The sequence below is a fragment of the Hippoglossus stenolepis genome, chromosome 16 (assembly GCF_022539355.2).
Source record: "Hippoglossus stenolepis isolate QCI-W04-F060 chromosome 16, HSTE1.2, whole genome shotgun sequence".
Classification (NCBI taxonomy): Eukaryota; Metazoa; Chordata; class Actinopteri; order Pleuronectiformes; family Pleuronectidae; genus Hippoglossus; species Hippoglossus stenolepis.
The window spans coordinates 6,317,083-6,337,358 of record NC_061498.1 but is presented as its reverse complement, the minus strand read 5'-3'; the positions used below and the strand labels follow the sequence as shown (position 1 = coordinate 6,337,358).

The 20,276-nt window shown below is 35.4% G+C and overlaps 1 gene segment (V, D, J or C); it reads right to left on the bottom strand.

The window, feature by feature from the left end:
- Window positions 1-77: 77 nt before the first annotated feature.
- LOC118123478 lies at window positions 78-5,804 on the bottom strand. The segment is given in 6 exon segments: window positions 78-393; window positions 1,091-1,215; window positions 2,873-2,953; window positions 3,037-3,357; window positions 4,282-4,584; window positions 5,754-5,804. Coding segments are annotated over 6 exon segments (858 nt in total).
- Between the last annotated feature and the right edge of the window lie 14,472 nt (window positions 5,805-20,276).

Genomic DNA, 20,276 nt, shown 5'->3' with positions numbered 1-20,276 from the left:
CTTTCGTTTTCAAGTCCATTAATGACCGGAAAACTAACCAACTGTTAAATCTACAAATTGACTTGCTGATGAGGTGATGAACATAACCTTTTATTACATAATTCAGTACAACAATAAACACAGACAGAATATTAAATAACACAGTTATGAGTATTGTATAAAACATATTCAAACTGGATGATGCAAACCATTTCAAAGTAATGGTGAGGAGAAAAAAGTAACGGCATCAGTTGTTATCTGCATTTTAACATTTATTTTCAAAAAGACATAAAGCTCTTGAAATTTTAATGGGAAAAGGGGGAAATTGCGGTTACTTACATGATACTGAGTTTACAAGAAAAAAATATATGAAAAAGTATTACTGTACAGAAAGTTCGCCTGGTTTCATTTAACCTGAAAAGACACACAAACATTAAAAGAATGGATTAATAATATTCCACCAAAAATCTTGAATTCCTGCCATTTGTTGCACTTAATATTGGGGTTAAAGTGTATCATGTGATGAACATATGCATGTAACGGCTACAACATTACTGCATGTATAAAAAATACAAATGTTATATATAAATCATAAATGTTGTCTGACCTCTTTGTAAGGATGTCCATTATAGTTGTATCCAAAATATAGTCAAAGTCCTTTACAGGTCTTTTTGAAGTCCTCACATTATAGTTAAGTGAGGCACTTCACCAAAAAGTATGTATATGAAAATATATACCTGACACAAATACAAATTTGACATAATCTAATGTCATCATGAGTATCTTTGCAATGTTAAACATGAGAAAGAAATCTTATTCAACACACACCAACAGGTACAATTACAGCACCAAAACTTTTTGGGAATTTAAAAAAATGTTTCTCGAAGTCAAAATATTTTGATGAGACAAAACTCTTTTATACCGCAGAGAAAATTTAGTATACTCTGCTGACCGTAGTCAGTTTTTATCATAATTTTTATTTTGTTTCACTGCATTAGGAGACTCTGTTATTGGTGTTTTCAGCTGTGGTAAATAAAGTGGTGAATAAAGCATTTTATCTTGTGCAATCTAATAATTAAAAATCAGTGCCAACTTGTAAACTCATTGTTACCTTGAAAGCAGTGGTTCCAATGATGAACAGAATGGAGGTGAGGAAGAGAATGATGAAGGTGACGGCAGTGTTTCCCATGTTATCATCTTCTGCCTTCATGGCATTGTCCCATTCAAGCAGGATCCCTAGATGTAACATACATAATTATTCCATAAATAACAAGGAAACTCCAAACCCACCATTGAACAAAATCTCACCAGGTAATGACCAATACAATATTTTTACAATTTGGGATTTAGTATCTTGCCCAAGGACACTTGGACGAATGCGGAACCTGGGGAATCGAACCACCCACATTCTGGTTAGTGGACGATCCGCTCTATCTCCTGAGCCACAGCTGCCGAGTGTAAAATAAATAAAATAAAAAAAACATCTGGCTTATGACCTGTGACTTATTAGTGTATTAAGGATGTTGGCTAACAGGGCTAATCGTTTTTGCATTCCTTTTCGTTAAATATTGATGTGAATTAAAGTTGTGATGCTGATTTACTTTTGAAAGACCCCATTATTGGTGTGGCATGACTCGTCAGCTTGTGAGAAATATGCATCATTTGACTGCGGGACCACGGAGCTGCGGTTTTGTCCTGAAACAGTCATCTATCTTGTGTTGGGGGTGCAAGACCCAGTAGAGGAAACACACATACATCAAGACACAAAATGTGTTCATGCACCATCTACATCCAAAAGCCTAAATGCCTAAAGTTAGGGAGGTGTGGTGATTGCATTTTTTGTAGTGAATACAATTTGAGCTTGAAGGCTAAATATATTGTGTAATAACACCTTATTTGTGTGGCAATTGGACAGCACTGACTGTACACTAAACATGTATCTCCAAATATTGGTTGAATAAGACATGAGCTGCATGCAACAAACAACAACAGAGTTGCAAAGGGCTTTTTTTTTTTATTTTGATTTTGAATCTGCATTAAAAAGACACACACACAATGTCATATCAAAAGCAACAAACATTAACAAACAGCAGAGGACACAAAATAGCATCTACTGGGGCTTGCACGTGTCAGGTATGTTCAGGCTGAGGTTGACCAGGTTGAGTTTGTCAAATGTATTGTAGCCAATGGATCTGACAATGGCTTTTGTATTGGAAACCAGAGATTGGTGGTAAACCACGCAGCTGTACACCGTGCCCTGTGTTTTCCACTGATCGAGGCCGAGTGTTAACTGGCCATAAGCCGAGTAGGATCCTTGGTTTTCAATAGGGTTTGTGGTATTGAACTTGTCTGTTGTCAATTCATCATCAACAAGCCAAGAAACGAAAACCTCTTCAGGGTAGAAGTCTTTCACATAGCAAGTCAGAGTAACCATGTTTTTTTTAATGTGTTCTACTGGTGGCATCATAAACACTGACGGACGCTGAGTAGGCCCTCCTGCAAGCATGAGAGCACAATTAGGCCTCCTGACAAACATAGAAAGTGCCTACAGTTCTGCAAGAATGTCTGTTAAAAAATAAACTTGGAAATAATACTTGTAAAGTCTCTTAATTGCATGACATGATGTTTTTAGTGTACAGTAGCTGAATAGTCTTACCGGTTTTCCTTTCATAGGGTGTCCTTATAGGATCAATCAAATCACTATGTTCCACAACACAGTTGAGCTTTAACTCCTGGCTCCATTCGTCATATGTGATGCCAAGAGGAAGGCTGTATGTTTTTTCGCTCTTAACCGGTTCCACAGAGGCACCGGCAATTTCATTTCCATCCTGATCTTCCCAAAATATCTTTGTAACAGTTGGCTTATTCACCTTAACATGGCATGTTATGGTACCTTTCTTCTCTGGAAGTATTTCCTCCAGTTTGGGGCCTTCGATTCGTACAACCACGTCTGCTTCAGGGCATTCGTTGGACGCTGAGTGTGAAATTATTGAAAGGGCATCAGTGTAAATCCATTTACATTGAAAATAAATGTACATAAAACAGACATTTACTTACGATTTGGTCTTTTGGGGCTGTATTCCAGAGTGTCATTCAATAATCCAGCATACTGGCCGCTTTTCCACTTGAACTCGCATCTAATCTCGGCCTTTTCAGGCACGTCACTGGATTGCAATTTGAGAATACTTGCTACACTGTAATGTGTATCATTATAGCTTTTGAATTCAGAGATTTCCTTAGTGATTTCCGCGTCATTTTTCAGCCATTTGATCTGGTGATCTTTTGGTGAAAAGTCTGTGGCAGTGCAGAGGAAGGAGGCCTCGTTTGCCTCACCAGAGAGGGCCAACACTTTCACCTTGGGTGGCGTATAAATTACCTCTGAAAAACAAACGCATACACAGATATGTTTGCAGAAGCAGGGAATAATATATATGCAGAAGCAGAGATTAACAATGTGCTACAATGACTGTGTAATCTAGATTTAATAGAGTTCAGGACTTTTCTTTTTGATTGTATGCTATGCAACTAGAACAAACAAGTGCACCTGGATTACAGTCCTTAATGAATTGTTTTTACTAAAGTGCGCAATAAGGGTAAAAAGGAATATATGATTTTCATAGTAAACAAGATTACACAATTGAAAAGCAGAGATTTAATGCTGGCTTCTGCATATACATTGACTTTTCAGGCAAGCACACACATATTTCATGTGAATGTTAATTACCAACATACACTGAAAATGAAGGGAGGCAGAAATTGGGAAGAACTGGGATTAAGCAGACAAATGGAAAGAAGAGGAGCAAACTGCGAGATTCTGTCCTGAGACAGGAGCAAAGGTTATACAGTATATTAATAGAGACCAGAATAGAAGCTGAAAACACACGGGCGAGCTTCAGCCTTTTCATTCCACCTCACTGTTCACTATGTGCTACTAGTCAAGTAGACTAACAATTAAAATTAATAGTGTCTCCCTGTTTGATTTCTAAAAATTAAATCTTTTCCCTATCCTATATTTATGCAGCCTGTCTTACATTCTACTGTTATTTTCACTGTTAAAGGTTAGATTCTTATCAAATTGTACTTACTTGATAAGGAGTAATTCATTTTTTTTATGGAATAGTAAATTCTAAAATTGTATTTGACACAGTAATTAATAATAATAATAAAATTGTAAAACATTAAAATTGTGGCACAGTTTTCAAATATGCTCAAAGCTCTGCCATGTAAACCTGCTAGAATTCAAACCAATTACCAAACTAAAACTTCCGACAGATTTATATAGAACTTATACATGGGTCTTACCTGGCTTAATGATGGTAGTGTCTCCATTTCCTGCAGCATGCGTCACAAGACACTTGTAACGGTTGCTCGGCGTGGCGTCCCAGTCCCGTCTCGGGACTTGGATTTGACTGACTCCTGTGTAGAGGTCACCTTTCAGTACCGAAGGGTACTGAATAGAATCTGCCACGGTAACTCCATTTTTGTTCCATGCGAAAGTCAGTGAGGAGGGTGTGAAGCCGGTGGCGAGGCAGCCAAGAGTGACCGTGTTTCCAGTCCCAGAACCACATGGCATCAGTGGGAACACAGTTGGTTTAGTTGAAGTGGCTAAGAATGGAAGAAAAAATAAATAAAAACATAGAAAAATTACAGAAAATCTTCACCAAGCATAAACTAGGACGGAAAGAAGGCAATCAAGTTTTTTGGTCAGTCCCCAAACAAAGCACAGAATCGAGGGCATTAGACTTAAAAAGTTAACTGTGGAAATTTTGAGGTGACCTCCTCCCGTGCGCCTTTAGGTATTTCAATGGTCATTATTTAGTTTTTTGTTGCACTAATATTAACCACCTCTAAGATATTATTCACGTTCATGCCGTTTTCCCTCCTAGATTAAAAAAATAAAATAAGGTAAATTACTTTAAATGCAGAACTTTAAAGTGTACAACTTTGAAACTAAATTTTGGAGGAAATAAGGTGTAAACTCAACACATAATCATTGGCATAATAACACAATAGGTTTTGTTCAATTTCAGCATTTATGTATGAGATTAAAACATTTTCTTACCTGAAGAAACTGTTACCGTGGTACCCGTTCCCCAGTAATCAAAAGCGCCATAGTAGCACAGTGCTGAATCTACTTGCCAGTTAATATAGTCAACATGTACTAACGATGATCACAAAAACGTAATCTTAAAGTTTAATTTCTCTCGTTTAAAAGATCCAAAACATTTATCATTGTTTTCTAATGAAACCATGGCTGTTTGAGTTTGAAATTTACGTTAAAACAATTCCCCTTTGAATTAAGACTTGACATGATGAGAAATTATAATTTAAACGCTTTAAAATAATCCTACTGTACATTTTAGATGGCGAGATCACACGTCTGACACAAACTCATTACCCCACTTAACAATTAGGTTTTAACAACATGCAGTTAAAATCCAACTGAAGTTGACAGACCAGTTTAGAACTTTTTGTGAATTTGTTTTCAAGGGACTAAATTGTCGGCTGGCCGAAGTGTCGCACTGCAACAACCACTTAACCACTGCATTCATGAACTTGTTTCCAGATATCTACCCTTTTCATCGTAGGTTATTTCATGATAATCTAGCCTCTGACACATTTCAATTTGCAGATACGCGGGATGGAACGAATCGCGATTTTTTTTCAACACCAAAACATAAATCGAGTTCACCTGTACCATCAATTCATTGTCACAACAACTGTTTTTCAATCCAAATCTACAAAAAAGAGCAATTCAAAATGTACAGACTTACCTGATGTAACTGTGACCATCGTGCCTTGTCCCCAGTAGTCAAAACCGTAATCACAGTGCAATACACCAATGCATTAAACATACAAAAACTACTACACTGAATTAGCTTTACGCCACATATATCAAAATATACAATTTTGCTCTGTAGATAATACATTTTCAGAGCCAGAAGATCTTACCCTTACAATTACCCTTTAAAATCTTAAAAACAATTACCTGCTGTGACAGTCACCATTATAGTCACAAAAAGGAGTCAAAGTATAGACAAAATTGAATAGTTTTCACCCAAATGTATTAGATTCTTACTCACCAGAAGTTACTGTGACTTGTGTCCCTTGTCCCCAGTAGTCGAAGTAGTCACAGTGATCTATTTCAATCTGCTTCTAGTACAAATACAAAAAATGTTGTTCAAACCAAGGAACAAACAGGTTTCACTGACGAAGCAGTCCCCACTCAACTATTTATTAACCATTTCCCTTGAGATCTTTCGTCTCCTGAGGTCGGGGTTATAACAAATTAAGTAACGGTTGGAGACCACTTCCCCTTTAACGGACCCTCCTGTCAGCTCCACTTCCTGCAGCATGAGGTTCACGCAACACTGGATTCAAATGCATCTTGTTTCTATTAAGCCTGATACAAGTTACAACCATAATAGAGCTCTGTGCCTGCAGGTTCACATTGTCATAATTTAGTTTTAAATAATATTAATTCCGCATTATAACAAAACACTCTCGATCAGTTTATAACGTAAAACTTTTTACGTAAAAGCATGATACCTTCTTGTTAAAACAAAACCTTTCATTTCATGCTCAAAGAAAACACTTAAATCACACATCAGATCTTGATGAACAAATTATTCCAGTTGAAAATCTTTACTGATGTACAGTGTTTAATTTGTTGGGAACAAAATGGTGTAATAACGGTCAATGGAAACCAAGATCATCAAACCAGTGAGGGCTCGATTCAAAAGCACATCGGAAATCAAAGTCAACAATTGAAATCCCAGGCTGATCCAACTTGTGCACATTTCATCACGGCAACTACTACTGTGACTCAGTAGTGTGTATGGTACGGTGGCCCTGAGAGCTCAACGCACTGCAACTTAAGAAAACACATGCAAGTAGACAAAACACAAGCAAAGTAAGAAAACATCTTCATCAATTTCACAACACAACACATTATGCACAACACAACACATTACAGAAATGCGCTGCAAATACAGAAAACGACAACGGAAGTGTTTCCAGAGGACACCTAAAAGTGATGGACACGTCCGGTTGTTGTTGCTGCCGCAGTTTGGAGTTGTTAAAGTCGGTGTCCGTCAGTGATATTGGAAAATTAGCTAAACTGCAAACGTTTTTGGTTTATTTTAATAAATAATAAACTTTACTACAGCAGATGTCTACTGTTAACCCTCTGAGACCCACTGGGCCGTAAACGATCTCAAATATCATCTTGTCTTTAGAGCATCACGACTCCTCAATGGTCTGAGCTAGAGACGTGCCGTTTTTTCCTGTTAAACTGAATAAACAGCGCTAACAAGCAAGCCCCTGTTTGTGAGTAATTTACAGCACTTAGCATTCACATTCTTCCTTTTCTCCAGGCAAGGTATTGTCCATATTGTGGAACCAAATTTGTTGGACGTATTGGACGTTTTTGTGGCTCCTGTGGCAGCAGTGTCCATCACTTTTAGGTGTCCCCTGGAAACACTTCCCTTGTCGTTTTCTGGAATTGCAGCGCGTTTCTGTATTGTGTTGTGTGTAATGTGTTGTGTTGTCAAATTGATGAAGATGTTTTCTGACTTTGCTTGTGTTTTGTCCACTTGCATGTGTTTTCTTAAGTTGCAGTGCGTTGAGCTCTCAGGGCCACCGTAGTACGGCCTCCGAGTGCCTGTTTGCACTCCCGACAACGTCTGGACATGCTCCTGATGAGTCGTGTCCTGGGAGAGCTCCTGGACAGTCTGTGGCGGTACTTGGCGGCGTTGGATACACTGATGCATTTGGATTTAGGTCAGGGGAACGTGAGGGTCAGTCAATGGCATCAATGCCTTCGTCTATCAGGAACTGCCTACACACTCTGTCCTGCACCAGGAGGAACCCAGGGCCCACTGCACCAGCGTAAGGTCTGATAATCACTCTGAGGATTTCATCCTGGTGCCTAACAGCAGTCAAGGTACTTTTGGCTATGACATGGAGGTCTGTGCGACCCTCCAAGGATATGCCTCCCCGGACTATCACTGACCCCCCGCCAAACCAGTCATGCTGGATGATGTTACAGGCAGGACAACATTCACCACAGCTTCTCCAGACTCTTTCACGCCTGTCACATGTGCTCAGTGTGAAATTATTCACAATCACTTGTGCTTCCTAAATGGACAGATTGATATCCCTGAAGTTTAACTGACTGCTGTTATACTGTGAAGATTACAGTATATTTATGCTTCTGTGGCAGCAACAGCCAGTGGCCGCCGGCATCGTGTTTTGGGGTTTTCTGTCCGTCCAATTCGGGAATTTCTTCAAATTTGGTACTTGGCTTCGAGTCAAGGATAAACTGATTAGATTTGTTTGCCTTGTGAACATGATATCTTAGGAACACCAGAAGGGAATCTTTTCAAATTTGGGACAAACATTCATGTGGAATCACAGACTGATAAGAATTTGTTGGTCGAAGGTCAAGGTCACTATGACCTTACAGAACACATGTGTGAACGAGATATCAGGAACACCCATGGGTATTTTTATTAGATCTGGCACAAACATTAACTTGGACTCAAGGATGGCCTGATTAGAATTCGGAGGTCAAAGGTAAAGGTCACTGTGACCTAACAAAACATGTTTTTGGTCTTGAGGACATATCTAGTCTCCCTCTAGGGAATTTCATCAAATTTTGACCAGTTGTCCCTTGGCCTCCAAGATGAACTGATTGGATTTCAATGGTGTCACAACCTGGCTCAAAGCTGGACAAAGTAGTGAAGGCCTCACATGAGCTTAACCTAAAAATAAGTTTATTTACAGAAATGAACAGGAAATGTAAATGTAGAAATCAAAGTACAACAAAGACCAAATGCTGTGGAAGCCATGGGGGAGAGACAGACTGGCTGAATGTCTCCAGCTTACTGCAGCCAGACCAGGTGAGGTGAATCTACCTGACGACCAAGCTCCTCCCATCAGGCTCCTGCAGAGAGAGACCTGCTTTGAGAGGGTCGTCACAAGTGGTCAAAGGTCAAAGGCCACTGTTACCTCATAATGTGACATTAGTAGAATTAGGAGATAGCTGATAACTCCACCCAGCATGACTTAAATGGTACTAGTTCAGACAATGTTGTGGCATTTATCAAATGTTTTCTGTCAGAGATAATAGCTCAATCAGTTTTTAAAACAGGGGACATACTGTAGGTTCTCTGGCCTCTAGTGCTGGTTGCTGAGCGTTTGGCTTCAAGTTTCAGTTTAACTGGCTGCGGAAGCAGCTGTTGTGGTGAAGATTATTTCCTCTGCATTACATAAATATCAACCAGAAAGGATGTTGTCAACCACAAGTCCAAAATGTACAATTTTCAACTGTCTTTTAATATTTATTCTAATTTAAGTCTTTGAGTCGAACACCTTTTTGTTTTCCTAAAGTACAACTCGAAATATGGCTATGAAATAAGAGATGATGTTACAATTAGATACTTATTGGATCATTGATTGACCCATGATCTCATTTAAAACATACTTTAATTAACTTGACGACAAACTGTAAGTGGACAAAAATCTTAACTTTTTTCAATAAATGAAATGAATCATATCTGCTGATACAAAGCATGAGAAAGAAACGTTTATTGGACGAAATATGTCTAATAAATATGGAAAATGTTGTTCTTGTTTTCCTTCTTTCTTGAGAACAGTGCCTATGTGCCTCAGTTAAGTTCAAGACAAGTTTTTGTATTGCAATATATCACTGTGGTTCCCCCATACACAGCTGTATATACTCATACAAAAACCTCTGCCTGATGGTGCACGGCCAGTATTTGTACTGTTTGCATTTATCTTACTGCAGTATTAAAAATATGGAATCTCGATCACTGTTTTACTTTTGTTACCTCCACCGAGGAGGTTATGTTTTCATCCCTGTTTGTTGGCTTGTTTATTTATATGTAGACAAGACTACAAACAAAACACTGAACAGATTTCGATGAAACTTTGTAGAAGGAAAGAACATGGACCAAGAAAGAAAGCATTGCATTTTGGGGTATGTGCTATGTGCTCTAGTTTATTTTTGTTTTATTTATTTTCAATCACATTTTTAAAACACAATTTTTTTTGTGATGTCCTCATACAAACCTTTATGTGAGAACACATTACTGTCAATCTTTCATCTTCCCAAGACGTGTTTTGTGAGACACAGACTGAACAGGCCTGCTAACGTAATTGTTTTGTGTATCAGCATCATACACAGCATTTTCTCTCTCAGAGGAAGAAGTTTTTGTAATGGGATGTATCACTGTGGCCACTGTTGGACACAGTGATATCACCCTCTACAAAAACCCATACACAGTGGTACATGCTCATGTAGAAACTATGACACATATGTGATATTCTCTCATTTTATCCACAGATACCCTCGAACCATTTGATGACATAACTCTAAAGTTTGTCATCTTTATATTATAATTTTATTATCACTGTTCAGTGAAATAACACACAAAAGACCAACTTATTCAACTTCAACATATCAGGGCTGGGTGATAAAACAATATCACTAAATATGGCATTATAATATCCACCAATATCAATATACCAAAGATTCAATATATATCTATTTAAGCATTGTGATAATGTAAAACTCATCATTGATCTACTTCAGATTTGTAGAATGTTTAGCTGTTTATTAACTGTTTAATTATTTGCTCTGAGTTTAAAATGACAACCTTCACAAAGGAGCAGAAATCAGTCTTTAAACGATAAAAACAAAACAATGACATTTTTTGGGATAATTATCGTTATCGAATGATATGAAAACTTTTACATTGATATAATCTGTGGCCATTTCACTCAGCCCTCGTACATATCCATAATTTATTGGATTTCATAATCAACCAGTAAGGATGTTGTTAACCACAAGTCCAAAATGTACAATTTTCAACTGTCTTTTAATATTTATTCTAATTTAAGTCTTTGAGTCTAACACCTTTTTGTTTTCCTAAAGTAAAATTCGAAATATGGCTATCAAATAAGAGATAATGTTACAATTAAATACTTGGAAAATGTTGTTATTGTTTTCTTTCTTTCTTGAGAACAGTGCCTATGTGCCTCAGTTAAGTTTTTGTATTGCAATATATCACTGTGCCCCAGTTCCCAGAGTACACAGCTGTATATACTCATACAAAAACCTCTGCCTGATGGTGCGCGGCCAGTATTTGTACTGTTTGCATTTATCTTACTGCAGTATTAAAAATATGGAATCTCGATCACTGTTTTACTTTTGTTACCTCCACCAAGGAGGTTATATTTTCATCCCTGTTTGTTGGCTTGTTTATTTATATGTAGACAAGACTACAAACAAAACACTGAACAGATTTCCATGAAACTTTGTAGAAGGAAAGAACATGGACCAAGAAAGAAACCATTACATTTTGGGGTATGTGCTATGTGCTCTAGTTTATTTTTGTTTTATTTATTTTCAATCACATTTTTAAAACACTGTCTTTTTGTGATGTCCTCATACAAACCTTTATGTGAGAACACATTACTGTCAATCCTTCATCTTCCCAAGACGTGTTTTGTGAGACACAGACTGAACAGGCCTGCTAACGTAATTGTTTTGTGTATCAGCATCAAACACAGCATTTTCTCTCTCAGAGGAAGAAGTTTTTGTAATGGGATGTATCACTGTGGCCACTGTTGGACACAGTGATATCACCCTGTACAAAAACCCATACACAGTGGTACATGCTCATGAAGAAACTATGACACATATGTGATATTCTCTCATTTTATCCACAGATACCCTCGAACCATTCGATGACCTAACTCTAAAGTTTGTCATCTTTATATTAGAATTTTATTATCACTGTTCAGTGAAATAACACACAAAAGACAAACTTATTCAACTTCAACATATCAGGGCTGGGTGATAAAACAATATCACTAAATATGGCATAATATCCACCAATATCAATATACCAAAGATTCAAAATATATTGATTTAAGCATTGTGATGATATAAAACTCATCATTGATCTACTTCAGATTTGTAGAATGTTTAGCTGTTTATTAACTGTTTCATTCTTTGCTCTGAGTTTAAAACGACAGCCTTCACAAAGGAGCAGAAATCAGTCTTTTAACGATAAAAAGTAAATAATAATGACATTTTTCGGGATAATTATCATCGATTGATGTGAAAACTTTTACATTGATATAATCTGTGGCCATTTCACTCAGCCCTGGTACATATCCATAATTTATTGGATTTCATAATCAACCAGTAAGGATGTTGTTAACCACAAGTCCAAAATGTACAATTTTCAACTGTCTTTTCATATTTATTCTAATTTAAGTCTTTCAGTCTAACACCTTTTTGTTTTCCTAAAGTACAATTCGAAATATGGCTTTCAAATAAGAGATAATGTTACAATTAAATACTTGGAAAATGTTATTGTTTTCTTTCTTTCTTGAGAACAGTGCCTATGTGCCTCAGTTAAGTTTTTGTATTGCAATATATCACTGTGGCCCACCCCCCCCGTAGTTACACAGCTGTATATACTCATACAAAAACCTCTGCCTGATGGTGCGTGGCCAGTATTTGTACTGTTTGCATTTATCTCACTGCAGTATTAAAAATATGGAATCTCGATCACTGTTTTACTTTTGTTACCTCCACCAAGGAGGTTATGTTTTCATCCCTGTTTGTTGGCTTGTTTATTTATATGTAGACAAGACTACAAACAAAACACTGAACAGATTTCGATGAAACTTTGTAGAAGGAAAGAACATGGACCAAGAAAGAAAGCATTCCATTTTGGGGTATGTGCTATGTGCTCTAGTTTATTTTTGTTTTATTTATTTTCAATCACATTTTTAAAAACACAATTTTTTTGTGATGTCCTCATACAAACCTTTATGTGAGAACACATTACTGTCAATCCTTCATCTTCCCAAGACGTGTTTTGTGAGACACAGACTGAACAGGCCTGCTAACGTAATTGTTTTGTGTATCAGCATCAAACACAGCATTTTCTCTCTCAGAGGAAGAAGTTTTTGTAATGGGATGTATCACTGTGGTGATTGTTGTACACAGTGATATCACCCTCTACAAAAACCCATACACAGTGGTACATGCTCATGAAGAAACTATGACACATATGTGATATTCTCTCATTTTATCCACAGATACCCTCGAACCATTTGATGACATAACTCTAAAGTTTGTCATCTTTATATTAGAATTTTATTATCACTGTTCAGTGAAATAACACACAAAAGACCAACTTATTCAACTTCAACATATCAGGGCTGGGTGATTAAACAATATCACTAAATATGGCATAATATCCACCAATATACCAAAGATTCAATATATATCTATTTAAGCATTGTGATAATATAAAACTCATCATTGATCTTCCTCAGATTTGTAGAATGTTTAGCTGTTTATTAACTGTTTCATTCTTTGCTCTGAGTTTAAAACGACAACCTTCACAAAGGAGCAGAAATCAGTCTTTAAACGATAAAAACTAAATAATAAAATGACATTTTTCGGGATAAATATAATTAGCGATTGATATGAAAACTTTTACATTGATATAATCTGTGGCCATTTCACTCAGCCCTCGTACATGTCCATAATTTATTGGATTTCATAATCAACCAGTAAGGATGTTGTTAACCACGAATCCAAAATGTACAATTTTCAACTGTCTTTTAATATTTATAATAATTTAAGTCTTTGAGTCTAACACCTTTTTGTTTTCCTAAAGTACAATTCGAAATATGGCTATCAAATAAGAGATAATGTTACAATTAAATATTTATTGGATCATTGATTGAACCATGAACTCATTTAAAACATACTTTAATTAACTTGACAACAAACTAAGTGGACAAAAATCTTAACTTTTCTCAATAAATGAAATGTATCATATCTGCTGATACAAAGCATGAGGAAGAAACACTGAAGCTTTTCCTGAGATGTTTTGACTTTCATGTTTTTTCAGGGTAAAACTAAATGATGATACATATAGTTTATGCAATTTACCATCACAGAGTGGAAATGACTCTTTGCAGCCAAGTGTGGTTGTGAACTTTACGCCATCATTACCACATAGTGGTTGTTGAATTATGCACTTGTTAGAGCTCAATCTGCATTTCATTTGCATCAATGAAAGTGACTCCTCTCATATTGATTTTCACAATCAAATGTTGTCTTTATTGAAACAATAAAATTATATAAATACATTTAGAATATTCAGTGACAGCCTAATGTCTAATAAATATGGAAAATGTTGTTATTGTTTTCCTTCTTTCTTGAGAACAGTGCCTATGTGTCAGTTAAGTTTTTGTATTGCAATATATCACTGTGGCCCACCACCCCCGTAGTACACAGCTGTATATACTCATACAAAAACCTCTGTCTGACACACATGTGATATTCTCTCATTTTATCCACAGATACCCTCGAACCATTGGATGACATAACTCTAAAGTTTGTCATCTTTATATTAGAATTTTATTATCACTGTTTAGTGAAATAACACACAAAAGACCAACTTATTCAACTTCAACATATCAGGGCTGGGTGATAAAACAATATCACTAAATATGGCATTATAATATCCACCAATATCAATATACCAAAGATTCAATATATATTTGTATTAAGCATTGTGATAATATAAAACTCATCATTGATCTACTTCAGATTTGTAGAATGTTTAGCTGTTTATTAACTGTTTCATTCTTTGCTCTGAGTTTAAAACGACAGCCTTCACAAAGGAGCAGAAATCAGACTTTTAACGATAAAAACAAAACAATAATGACATTTTTTGGGATAATTATCGTTATCGAATGATATGAAAACTTTTACATTGATATAATCTGTGGCCATTTCACTCTGCCCTCGTACATATCCATAATTTATTGGATTTCATAATCAACCAGTAAGGATGTTGTTAACCACAAGTCCAAAATGTACAATTTTCAACTGTCTTTTAATATTTATTCTAATTCAAGTCTTTGAGTCTAACACCTTTTTGATTTCCTAAAGTACAATTCGAAATATGGCTTTCAAATAAGAGATAATGTTACAATTAAATACTTGGAAAATGTTATTGTTTTTCTTCTTTCTTGAGAACAGTGCCTATGTGCCTCAGTTAAGTTTTTGTATTGCAATATATCACTGTGCCCCAGCTCCCAGAGTACACAGCTGTATATACTCATACAAAAACCTCTGCCTGATGGTGCGTGGCCAGTATTTGTACTGTTTGCATTTATCTTACTGCAGTATTAAAAATATGGAATCTCGATCACTGTTTTACTTTTGTTACCTCCACCAAGGAGGTTATGTTTTCATCCCTGTTTGTTGGCTTGTTTATTTATATGTAGACAAGACTACAAACAAAACACTGAACAGATTTCGATGAAACTTTGTAGAAGGAAAGAACATGGACCAAGAAAGAAAGCATTACATTTTGGGGTATGTGCTATGTGCTCTAGTTTATTTTTGTTTTATTTATTTTCAATCACATTTTTAAAACACTGTCTTTTTGTGATGTCCTCATACAAACCTTTATGTGAGAACACATTACTGTCAATCCTTCATCTTCCCAAGACGTGTTTTGTGAGACACAGACTGAACAGGCCTGCTAACGTAATTGTTTTGTGTATCAGCATCATACACAGCATTTTCTCTCTCAGAGGAAGGAAGTTTTTGTAATGGGATGTATCACTGTGGACACTGTTGTACACAGTGATATCACCCTCTACAAAAACCCATACACAGTGGTACATGCTCATGAAGAAACTATGACACATATGTGATATTCTCTCATTTTATCCACGGATACCCTCGAACCATTCGATGACATAACTCTAAAGTTTGTCATCTTTATATAAGAATTTTATTATCACTGTTCAGTGAAATAACACACAAAAGACCAACTTATTCAACTTCAACATATCAGGGCTGGGTGATAAAACAATATCACTAAATATGGCATAATATCCACCAATATCAATATACCAAAGATTCAATATATATCTATTTAAGCATTTTGATAATATAAAACTCATCATTGATCTTCCTCATATTTGTAGAATGTTTAGCTGTTTATTAACTGTTTCATTCTTTGCTCTGAGTTTAAAACGACAGCCTTCACAAAGGAGCAGAAATCAGTCTTTAAACGATAAAAACTAAATAATATGACATTTTTCTTGATAATTATCACTATCGATTGATATGAAAACTTTTACATTGATATAATCTGTGGCCATTTCACTCTGCCCTCGTACATATCCATAATTTATTGGATTTCATAATCAACCAGTAAGGATGTTGTTAACCACAAGTCCAAAATGTAAAATTTTCAACTGTCTTTTAATATTTATTCTAATTTAAGTCTTTCAGTCTAACACCTTTTTGTTTTCCTAAAGTACAATTCGAAATATGGCTATCAAATAAGAGATAATGTTACAATTAAATACTTGGAAAATGTTGTTATTGTTTTCCTTCTTTCTTGAGAACAGTGCCTATGTGCCTCAGTTAAGTTTTTGTATTGCAATATATCACTGTGGCCCAGCCCATGTTACACAGCTGTATATACTCATACAAAAACCTCTGCCTGATGGTGCGTGGCCAGTATTTGTACTGCTTGCATTTATCTTACTGCAGTATTAAAAATATGGAATCTCGATCACTGTTTTACTTTTGTTACCTCCACCGAGGAGGTTATGTTTTCATCCCTGTTTGTTGGCTTGTTTATTTATATGTAGACAAGACTACAAACAAAACACTGAACAGATTTCGATGAAACTTTGTAGAAGGAAAGAACATGGACCAAGAAAGAAAGCATTCCATTTTGGGGTATGTGCTATGTGCTCTAGTTTATTTTTGTTTTATTTATTTTCAATCACATTTTTAAAATACGATTTTTTTTTGTGATGTCCTCATACAAACCTTTATGTGAGAACACATTACTGTCAATCCTTCATCTTCCCAAGACGTGTTTTGTGAGACACAGACTGAACAGGCCTGCTAACGTAATTGTTTTGTGTATCAGCATCAAACACAGCATTTTCTCTCTCAGAGGACGGAAGTTTTTGTAATGGGATGTATCACTGTGGCCACTGTTGGACACAGTGATATCACCTTCTACAAAAACCCATACACAGTGGTACATGCTCATGAAGAAACTATGACACATATGTGATATTCTCTCATTTTATCCACAGATACCCTCGAACCATTTGATGACATAACTCTAAAGTTTGTCATCTTTATATTATAATTTTATTATCACTGTTCAGTGAAATAACACACAAAGACCAACGTATTCAACTTCAACATATCAGGGCTGGGCGATTAAACAATATCACTAAATATGGCATAATATCCACCAATATCAATATACCAAAGATTCAATATATATCTATTTAAGCATTGTGATAATATAAAACTCATCATTGATCTACTTCAGATTTGTAGAATGTTTAGCTGTTTATTAACTGTTTAATTATTTGCTCTGAGTTTAAAACGACAACCTTCACAAAGGAGCAGAAATCAGTCTTTAAACGATAAAAACAAAACAATAATGACATTTTTTGGGATAATTATCGTTATCGAATGATATGAAAACTTTTACATTGATATAATCTGTGGCCATTTCACTCAGCCCTCGTACATATCCATAATTTATTGGATTTCATAATCAACCAGTAAGGATGTTGTGAACCACAAGTCCAAAATGTACAATTTTCAACTGTCTTTTAATATTTATTCTAATTTAAGTCTTTGAGTCTAACACCTTTTTGTTTTCCTAAAGTACAATTCGAAATATGGTTATCAAATAAGAGATAATGTTACAATTAAATACTTGGAAAATGTTATTGTTTTCTTTCTTTCTTGAGAACAGTGCCTATGTGCCTCAGTTAAGTTTTTGTATTGCAATATATCACTGTGGCCCCCGTAGTTACACAGCTGTATATACTCATACAAAAACCTCTGCCTGATGGTGCGTGGCCAGTATTTGTACTGTTTGCATTTATCTTACTGCAGTATTAAAAATATGGAATCTCGATCACTGTTTTACTTTTGTTACCTCCACCAAGGAGGTTATGTCTTCATCCCTGTTTGTTGGCTTGTTTATTTATATGTAGACAAGACTACAAACAAAACACTGAACAGATTTCGATGAAACTTTGTAGAAGGAAAGAACATGGACCAAGAAAGAAAGCATTCCATTTTGGGGTATGTGCTATGTGCTCTAGTTTATTTTTGTTTTATTTATTTTCAATCACATTTTTAAAAACACAATTTTTTTGTGATGTCCTCATACAAACCTTTATGTGAGAACACATTACTGTCAATCCTTCATCTTCCCAAGACGTGTTTTGTGAGACACTGACTGAACAGGCCTGCTAACGTAATTGTTTTGTGTATCAGCATCATACACAGCATTTTCTCTCTCAGAGGAAGAAGTTTTTGGAATGGGATGTATCACTGTGGCCACTGTTGGACACAGTGATATCACCTTCTACAAAAACCCATACACAGTGGTACATGCTCATGTAGAAACTATGACACATATGTGATATTCTCTCATTTTATCCACAGATACCCTCGAACCATTTGATGACATAACTCTAAAGTTTGTCATCTTTATATTAGAATTTTATTATCACTGTTCAGTGAAATAACACACAAAAGACCAACTTATTCAACTTCAACATATCAGGGCTGGGCGATTAAACAATATCACTAAATATGGCATTATAATATCCACCAATATACCAAAGATTCAATATATATCTATTTAAGCATTGTGATAATATAAAACTCATCATTGATCTTCCTCAGATTTGTAGAATGTTTAGCTGTTTATTAACTGTTTCATTCTTTGCTCTGAGTTTAAAACGACAACCTTCACAAAGGAGCAGAAATCAGTCTTTAAACGATAAAAACTAAATAATAAAATGACATTTTTCGGGATAAATATAATTAGCGATTGATATGAAAACTTTTACATTGATATAATCTGTGGCCATTTCACTCAGCCCTCGTACATGTCCATAATTTATTGGATTTCATAATCAACCAGTAAGGATGTTGTTAACCACGAATCCAAAATGTACAATTTTCAACTGTCTTTTAATATTTATAATAATTTAAGTCTTTGAGTCTAACACCTTTTTGTTTTCCTAAAGTACAATTCGAAATATGGCTATCAAATAAGAGATAATATTACAATTAAATATGTATTGGATTATTGATTGAACCATGAACTCATTTAAAACATACTTTAATTAACTTGAGAACAAACTGTAAGTGGACAAAAATCTTAACTTTTCTCAATAAATGAAATGTATCATATCTGCTGATACAAAGCATGAGGAAGAAACACTGAAGCTTTTCCTGAGACGTTTTGACTTTCATGTTTTTTCAGGGTAAAACTAAATGATGATACATATAGTTTATGCAATTTACCATCACAGAGTGGAAATGACTCTTTGCAGCCAAGTGTGGTTGTGAACTTTACGCCATCATTACCACATAGTGGTTGTTGAATTATGCACTTGTTAGAGCTCAATCTGCATTTCATTTTGCATCAATGAAAGTGACTCCTCTCATATTGATTTTCACAATCAAATGTCGTCTTTATTGAAACAATAAAATTATATAAATACATTTAGAATATTCAGTGACAGCCCTAATGTCTAATAAATATGGAAAATGTTGTTATTGTTTACTTTCCTTCTTGAGAACAGTGCCTATGTACCTCAGTTAAGTTTTTGTATTGCAATATATCACTGTGGCCCACCCCACCCCCGTAGTACACAGCTGTATATACTCATACAAAAACCTCTGTCTGACACACATGTGATATTCTCTCATTTTATCCACAGATACCCTCGAACCATTCGATGACCTAACTCTAAAGTTTGTCATCTTTATATTAGAATTTTATTATCACTGTTTAGTGAAATAACACACAAAAGACCAACTTATTCAACTTCAACATATCAGGGCTGGGTGATAAAACAATATCACTAAATATGGCATTATAATATCCACCAATATCAATATACCAAAGATTCAATATATATTTGTATTAAGCATTATGATAATATAAAACTCATCATTGATCTACTTCAGATTTGTAGAATGTTTAGCTGTTTATTAACTGTTTAATTATTTGCTCTGAGTTTAAAACGACAGCCTTCACAAAGGAGCAGAAATCAGAATTTTAACGATAAAAACGAAACAATAATGACATTTTTTGGGATAATTATCGTTATCGAATGATATGAAAACTTTTACATTGATATAATCT